At 45.2% G+C, this 8,710-nt stretch overlaps 1 protein-coding gene across 2 annotated transcripts; it reads left to right on the top strand.

The window, feature by feature from the left end:
- The first annotated feature begins 207 nt into the window (after window positions 1–207).
- SMIM20 (small integral membrane protein 20) lies at window positions 208–8,507 on the top strand. 2 transcript variants are annotated; one of them, XM_079154564.1, is made up of 4 exons: window positions 208–433; window positions 1,114–1,160; window positions 7,047–7,103; window positions 7,887–8,507. In XM_079154564.1, exons 1-3 carry the CDS (start codon window positions 325–327, stop codon window positions 7,062–7,064), a joined length of 174 nt encoding a protein of 57 aa, XP_079010690.1. In that variant the 5' UTR covers window positions 208–324; the 3' UTR covers window positions 7,065–7,103; window positions 7,887–8,507. The 2 variants fall into 2 exon arrangements, with proteins under 2 accessions (XP_079010690.1, XP_079010689.1); XM_079154563.1 differs by lacking the exon at window positions 1,114–1,160 and having other exon boundaries at window positions 214–433.
- The last annotated feature ends 203 nt before the right edge of the window (window positions 8,508–8,710 follow it).

The raw sequence follows: 8,710 nt of genomic DNA, 5'->3' as shown, positions 1-8,710 counted from the left end.
CCCAGCAGCAACCAGACCCTCGTGGCCAGTCCGCGCCGCGCGCAGCTGGGCTACTGCGAGCAAAGGACTCGCAGGCCCGGCCCCCGCCCGGCCCCGGCCCCGGCGCGGCTCGGCGCGGCTCGGCTCGGCTCCGAGGCCCCGCCCCGGTCCACCCCGTTCATAGGCCCCACCCCTCCTGGCTCCGCCTTCATCCCTAGCCCCGCCCCAAGGCCCGGAAGCGAAAGCCGTTCCACCTCTTCCGAGCTGCGTCGTGGCCTGGGCGGCCGGAGGGAGGCTCCCAAAGTGCGGTTCCTTCGCGGATCAGGGCAGCCCGGGCCCGGCGCCATGTCCGGCAACCTGCGCACCGCGCTCATTTTCGGCGGTTTCATCTCCCTGGTCTGCGCCGCTTTCTACCCCATCTACTTCCGGCCCCTAATGAGGCTGGAGGAGTACCGTGAGTGACCTCTGCCCACGCGCGGTGGCCTGGCCCCAGTCATTACCCGCTTCACTCCCACCTGACCCAGTGGGTTCCACGTGGTGCCCCGGCGGTGGACTGAGTCGGGCAGAGCTAGGTTCGAACCCTGCCGAGTGCAACTTTGTGACCCCGCCCAAGTGGCTCAACCTCTGGGACCCTCAGCGTTCTCTTCTGTAGTAGCTCCCTCAGCACTGTCACTAGTAAATTGTGGAGCCTCAAGCTTCAGAGGTGGTGGTATATATGAAATCAGCCTGCACGTAGTAGGTCAATATTAATTCACACTCATAGTTAACATAACAACGTTTAACATGCATTGTCAGATTAGGCGTGGGTGGGGTTGTTTAATTTGTATAGCTTCCCTCGAGGTAGAAGTTATCGCCCATTTTACAGATGGGGGAAACCGAGACTCAGGGTTTGTATAACTTGCCCAAGGTCACACAGCCAGTAAGTGGCAACCCAGGCTTCTGTCTCAGCCTCCTCCATACAACCAAGCAGGAAATGGAAGCAGATGGAACCCTGATCATCCTGTGCTGAAAGGTGTTTTTATTGCACTTCATTTCCATTCCCAGTGATGTCTTTGAGTGGAAATATTTCAAACCTAAGCTGTTAACCTGGTTTTTAGGTTTTTTTCTCTTTTTTTTCTTCAAATCGTTTTTCAGATTGTGCTGGTTTCCTTCATTTTAAGCTGGTTGCCCACATGACAATGGTGAATATCCTGGGAGTAATTTTCCTCCTTAATCATTCAAGTCCTATCATTCTAAAAGCCAAACTCTCCTTCCTTGAGACCTATACCTCAGCAAGGATTAGCACTTTGATACATCTGAAACCATCTGTCAGAGAGAAAATATTAGGCATTAGTGGCTCATTTTGTTCTCCAGGAAACCTGAATCATCTTGAAGATGGAAGAGGGCCAGCCCTGCCCCTGGAGAATATTAGCGGAGGCTGAAAGCTTGGCGCTGGAAGGCAAAAGCTCCATGTAAATGTTCTGCCCATTACAAATGCTACAGCGTTTGGTTTCTGGAGGCAGAACATTTCAGTACACACTCAAGTTTCCTTATAGCTTCTTTCCTGGCCAGGTCTGAAATGGCCTCTGTGCATTCTGCTTTCCAGCCTGCCTGCTTGCCCCTGGCTGGGGGTAAATGTGGGGCTGTATGAAGTCTGCATAATCTGCTTCCATTTTCTTATAGCCTTTAGAATCGAACTTGGGACAAAGGGTCTACTTTGGTCCCATTAGAAAAGTTTCAGAGCTCAGTGCGTTGGCGCACACCTGTAATCCCAGCAGCTGAGGAAACTGAGGCAGGAGGATAATGAGTTCAAAGCTTCAGCAACTTAGCGAGGCCCTAAGCAACTCAGTGAGACCTGTCTCTAAATAAAGTATAGAAAAGGACTGGGGATGTGGCTCAGTGGTTAAGCACTCCTGGGTTCAATTCCCAGTACCCCCCCCAAAAAAAAAAAAAAAAAAAAAAAAAACAGTTGTGAAGACTACAGCAGTGATTTCCAACTGGAGGTGGTTTTGCCCCCAGGGGACATTTGACCCTATCTAGAGAAATTTTTGGTCGACACAACTAGGGGAGAGAAGGGGAGGCAAGTGTAGTACTGGTATCTACTGGATAGAAGCCAGAATACCCTTACTGCAGTGCACGGGACAGTCCCCCATGGCAAAGGATTACCCAGCCCCAGACGTGAAAGGTGCCTTGATGTGGGGAGAATGTGGTTTTACTTCCACTATTGCGGGGAGGGATGGGGAGCAGGAGAGTCTGGACAAGGGAAGGTACTAGAAAGAGAGACAGTCTTGGAGAATTGGTGTGAACTCATCTCAGGTACCGCTTCTGCCAGCTTCCTCTGTTCCTTGGGGTTGGGGCATACTGAGGAAAAGGCCACAGTTCTTAGGTCAAGGCAGAAACCCAGTCCCTGAGAACTGAATTACTAGTAAAAATCAGGATTTGAAGCCAGAGGCTGGCAAAGAAGGAGCCCCAACAAGATAGAACTGGAACATCAGGTTACTTTGAATCCTTTGGCAGGGCCAGCCGGAGTATGGGACAGGAAAGTTCCAAAGTCTCTGCTGGGATAAGCAGAAAAGAGGCGAAAAACTACTCAGGTGAAGCAAAGCCAAGGAGCCATTCCATGTGTGCTAAGTCACCAGTGTGCCTTTCAGGACTTCTTGTCAGTGTCCTCTGCAGCTCTTTCATTAACTCAGCAAGACTCTGCCAGGTGTTGCATGAAGAACAAGGTCAGCTCTGCACATGATACTCAAGTGCTGCTGTGAGCACCCGGGCGGTGGCAGTGGCCTTGGGGGTCACTGCACTGATCCCAAACCAGAAGTTTGTTTACAGTTTTGCTGTTCTCTGGCGGGAGCCCTGAATGTCACTTTTAACTTTCATCCTGTCCCATAGCAGGTTAGTCTATAAAGAGGGCACTTTTAGGGAAGGGTACGGATGGCTGGAACTAGCAGCCTAATCTTTGAATTCTAGAACCAGGCAGTAATCCCGAACATGGCCTTTTAGAAAGAACATGCATTTTAGGCATTGAGACCAGCTGGTAAACTGAGGATGAAAGATCATCTTCATGATTGTGTTCATTTTTAATTTTAATTAGATGTGCACAAGCATAAAGTTAGGGTTTTGTTTTTATTTTGCCAGAAGAGGCTTTAACTCATCCATTCCCTTCATTTAGGTGACTCATCCAAGGTCACCTAGCATGTCAACTGCTGAGTGGTCACCAGACCCCAAGTCCCCTGCCCTTGTCTGCTTAATGCCTTGTCTTTAAGACAATGAAAAATGTTCCAATGTCAGCGAAAGTGAAAGGTTGCAGGAAAGGGCTGGAAGGAGACCCTGGTCCTCCTGCTCCGTCCCTTCTCAGGGTTGCACCTTGCTGCCGGCCCCCAGTGAAAGCCTGTGTTCAGAACAAGGTCACAGGAAATCACCTGACATGGAAATCATTCTTGCCAGCAGGGGTGTTTTCCCATGCGGGGCTTAGAAAGTAGAAATTGCTTTTCATTCTTCTCACCATATAATCAGGTGAAATGCACAGATTCCAGTCTGGTTTTCTAGCTGGCACTACAAAGCTTCCAATTCAGCCATCCTCTGGTGAGGACACCTAAGTGTTCTCAGTGTTAGAAGGCGCATTTGGTCCCCTTCACCCAGCTAGTTCACGTGAGCTGCTGTGGCGGGTGGTTTCTCTTCACACGTGCTCTTCGGCCGTCTGGTCTCTGCCTCTCGTTCACACTTGCTAGTACCTCCTGTTAGCCTCTGTTCTCACTGCTGCTGTTGTGTGTTGTGTCCCTGGCCTCTGGTTCACATCTGCTGGTAGGGCCACTGGGTTCTCCTTGGCCTCCGGTCATACTTGCTAAGAACACTGGGGGAATTCTGGACTCCCCTGTAGCCAGGGTATGTGCCAGGCGGCAGCTGCAAAATGGGAGCACAAAGAAGGTATCTTTTCTAAAACTTTGTACTTTTAAAGGATTACTTTGAATTAATCAACATGGGGCATTCATGCTGTTGTTGGACTTATATAGGTTTTACTGTTTTTTTTTTTTTTTTTTTATTAAAAACCCAAACTGACACATCAGATCCAAGAACAGTACAATAAGTTCCTCCATCCTTCACCTAGATTACATATTTACATGCACAATTATATTTACACGTATGTTCTAATTACTGCTACTGTTTTGCTTAAGTATGTGAGACAAAATTGAAGATATTGTGAGCTTTTGTTCCTGAGCACTTTAGCCTTTCTAAGAACAGGGATGTTTTCTTACCTAATCACAGTAGGCATCCAATCCAGGAAATTTAATATTGATAACAATGTTGTTATCTAATGCATAATCCATATTAAAATTTAGCATTTTTTTTCCCCGCAGTGATGTCACATTGTGAGTTGCTTTATTTCAGCTGTTTATTGGCCGGAAAAGGTGGGGGAGGGAGATTGCCAAGGTCCTATTTGGCACCTGTTCTGTCTACTCTTTTATTTTAATCTCTTCCCTTAAAGTACCCCCAGCTAGTAGCTCCCAGGTTGCTGAGGGAGCTGGCTCTTAAGTATATTGTGTTTGTGGGGCTGTCAATGTTAAATACAGTAACAAGTCACATACTAGATTTATTTTCTAATACAGACATTTAATATAAGGATATGTTTTCATTTTCAAAGACTTAAAAATTATTAGGTGGATTCTTTTACTACTGTATGAAATCAGCCCACCTGCATCTGTAAACAGCTTTAATAATAGGCCTTGGCCCTTTGACTGGAGATAAGGATTCTCAATTAAAACTACAAATCAAACCACTGCCTTAGCACCAGGGGGCAGAGTCGGGCTTGCTGAGACACCAGAGTGGGGAATTTTCCAACCCAGTGTCCCATAGTTGGCTTTTAATCATTTCACTCAGGATAGAAACATGCTCATGACTGAAGTCAGTAATTAGCTTATTTTTCCATGTGGTTAAATCCCTGGCTTTCACTATCGCCCTTTTCCTTTGCTTTATATAAATTTGCAATTTCTCCAGTGATAGCAAAACAGAAGTCTGTCCACCTCATCAAGCTAAATCCTGAGAGACTAGTTTCTGTCTTCCTTTTAGCATATTCTGCATTCACAAATAAGGTGTCTTTGTGTGGTATCATGAATTTACATAAGACTGCTTTGGCCTCAGAGTATTTGTGAAACATTAATGGATTAAAGAACCAGTGAATGTAGATAGGATGCTAATACCTGGGTATCGCCTGGTAGGGACTGGTTGAAATGCCTGTCCAGGCCAAACTACAGAGGTGTCGGCATTAGGACAAGGATTAGAAAGAGATTATGGTCTATTTAAAACAAATCCTCAGCCTCTTTCCAGCCTCATTAGCAGTTAGCAAGAAAGTGGAGACAGGGATTCCTTTCTCTGCTTGATTCTCCATTGCATCATAAGAGGTTAGAACACAATTAGGCATTCTGTCCCTGCCACCCGAAGTCGGCACCCTCTCATGCGTGGCAGCGTGCCAGCATCTTTGGTTTCATAATACCTGCTAAAGAATGTGTTCGGTGTACCGGGGTGACTAATTTTCTTAAATCTGTACATCTCGAATGCCTTCTGACAATCAATTATTTATCAAAAGGCATCTCTCCCCTCTTCCATTATATCAGGGAACAGGCCTTTTAGGTCTGGAAAATTACATCTGTTTTTGTTCCTGGAAAGACTGATGACAGTGTGTGTGATCTTTTACGAGTTGGCATTTTCTCAAGCATGTTTGAGACATCCATACTTTGAGACTTTCATGTTGACAGCATGGTAAGGCTCAGTCTACAAGATTTAACGTCTTAGGAAATGAGAACCCCTTTTGTGTTCTATCAGAAAGTCCAACACCTTAGAGGCTCCTTATCACCCACTTGTGTGGGAAAAGGTCTCTTGGCATACCTAGGCTCAGAGGGTCTTGGTTACCCACCTGCTACTTTCAGAGAGGTGTAAGCCAAAAGGCCGTTGTCTCTAATTGGCCTCATTGTGCTCTGTCTTCTCCTTGTGCCTCTTAGGACTGGATATCCAGATCCCCACGGCCACCATTGCCCAGTGTTTTATTTGCCAAAGCAGTACTTGGCATTGATAAAACTAACTGGTCATTTAGGATTGGCTTTCTGTCACATCACTTGAGAAGCAAGTTCAATGAATCTTAGGCTTCGCAAAACCCTGCCTCTTATACCTTTATACTTGTGTAACTTTATGAGAATCCGGAGGCCAAAATAAAGAAAACAGCCTGATATTAAATAAGAGCTAAATATGGACTAAAGAAACACTGCCTGTCTGATTAAAACAGAGGTCTGATTACAACATTTAATTACTATAATTTAGTAGTAAACATTCTTTGGCTCTGAGTCTTTCTTCTAAAAAGCTGCCATTTGTTTGTCAAGATACTTAAAATAATAAGTCTTTTGTTGTCACAGTCCTCGGGATTATTCTCAACCACTTTAGAAAGATGTGTCAGAGCTCTTGAAGCCCACAGTCATAAAATGCCCAATTTCTCTTGGCCCTGGCCTGTTGGACATCTCCAAAGAGACCGGCTTCACCGCCTAGCTACGACGCACTTGCTAATTGGCACAGCACCTGCAATCAATTAGGGAAGCTTCAATTATCCAAACCAAAGCCACCCACCCAAAGATTAATTTTCTGCTCTATTTCCTATCAAAAACATAGCATATTTAGCTCTGCGTCTAGTCCTTCAGTGGAGTGCGTTTTAGACATACAAACGACATCGTTTTCTTGTTAATTGTACTTGTTCCTTCATTTCAGCAGCCTTCCGCTTGTAATATCACGCCCACCAGTTCTTTCAAAATTGTTCTTTTTCTGTTGTTTTGTTGCCTTTCCAGAATGCTGAGATCACAGGAAAAAGATGTTAGTTGGGAGCTTTTCTTTTGAAGTCGGGAGCTTGCTTTATTTTACTGAAAATACCCAATCTTTTTGCATTATAGAATCTTACTTCCACAACCTAAAAGCTTTGAGTAATGGCATCTCTGAATTTAATAACACTCATAAATATTGTTTCTAATTGTCCCGTGTCATGGGCTGGTGTAAATACAAAGATTTCGCCCTCTCTTCCTCCTGAAGAGTAATTGTTCTGTTGTGTTTCTCAGAGAAGGAACAGGCCATAAATCGGGCTGGGATTGTTCAAGAAGATGTGCAGCCACCAGGTAAACTAAAGAAAAACCAAACACAACCCCAGTGGTCCCTTTGTGCTGTGTGCTTTGCGTTGACTGCTGTGGAGCAGGGAGAACAAGGCCTGGCTTTTTAGCTTAGAAACTAGACTGTGATTTTGTTACTGGTTTCATAACAGCTGCCATTTTATAGTTGTTATCCGAAAGTTCATTTCCAGATTTCACTGAAGAATACTTGCAAGTTTACAGGGTTCCTCTGTTGCATTTGATAAATAGGCCCAAGAATGTAATAAGTATACAGTTAAATATGGAGCATGAGTAGCTGTTTTGCAGACTTATTTACCAAGTACCTATTTAAACCCTGCCCTCGTGGGAAAATCACATTTACTTGTGAACCATTTTAATTGATGTGGGATTCGGCTTTATATGAAAGCCCAAAAATGCTCCCTTATGGCTGAATGGGTCATTCCTTTAAAATGATCCAAGTTGGCTGAGAATGAGAGGTTTCCAGTTTATGAACCAAAATCGTAATCTGTGGCAACATTCTTTTTTATTTATTTATTTTTTAACTAGGCCAGATCCATATCTTCCTGTTATGGGGCACTTTCTGAGCCATCTAAACGCCCAGTGTGGCTGCCATGGAGCTTCATGGCTTCCCAGTCATTTTACTCCTGGGTTCCAACAGCGGCCCTTGCTCTCTCAAACCCCGTGGTAATTGCACAGCTCAGTGCCATGGATGCCATTTTGTTTGTTTGGATTTGAGTGGGGTGCTGGGATGTTTACAGATGGATCCTGAGGTTTTCATGTTTCTTCCTGTAGGCTTGAAGGTGTGGTCTGACCCCTTCGGCAGGAAATGAGAGCCGCCACCAGCTCTGTCTGGAAGGAGGCATGTGCATGGTTTTGACTCCGTGTCGATACAATAAACCACCTCACTATAGAGAGATGGCTGGAGGAGAGAGCCAGTGCTGCTGGTAAGAGGCCTGGAATAAAAGACTGTGCACAAGGACTGACGTTCCCTCCAGAATCAAAAGAATCCTGGAACAAATCACACCACTAGGAAGGTTTCCGTGTCTTGGTTGACTTTGTCGCACTCTTGCAAGGCTGTTTGCAGGAGACCTGCTCGTTACTCAGTCTTCATCACTCGCTGAGCTCTGAATGCAAACAGCCAGTGGGCTTAAAGAGGTCCACGCCTATTTTGCCCACAGAACTGCCTCCTGTGGCTCTTTGAAAATGGTCGGGTTGATAAAGCTCTCTGAGGACAGGGTACTTTGTGCACTTGAAGAACACCCTGTTCAGCTCAGCCATCTCTTATTGAAGAGTACTCCATGTTGGAAAAGAAAGAAACACGAAGCGAGTCAAACTAGACGGTGTGCATGTGTCGAAGAAATCAGTGTCAATTAGCAGAAGTGAAAATGTGCTTATTAAAATGATTTAATTTTACTTTGCAATGGTGTATTTCTTTTTCATAACTCTTTTTATAAACTAAATTATAGTACCTAGAAGTACTGTTTGACTAGACTTTTGTGTAGTGTTCATCTGTTTGTTTGCATATAAGTGAACATTTTAAAGGTAAATAGCACATTTGTTGAGACAGATATTGAATGCCAGTTCTCCACCAGGTACCTTCCCAGGTGCTGCAGGAA

This window comes from Sciurus vulgaris (genome assembly GCF_902686455.1).
Source record: "Sciurus vulgaris genome assembly, chromosome: 9".
Classification (NCBI taxonomy): domain Eukaryota; kingdom Metazoa; phylum Chordata; class Mammalia; order Rodentia; family Sciuridae; genus Sciurus; species Sciurus vulgaris.
The sequence above is the reverse complement of the archived record's forward strand: the minus strand, read 5'-3'. Positions and strand labels throughout refer to the sequence as shown.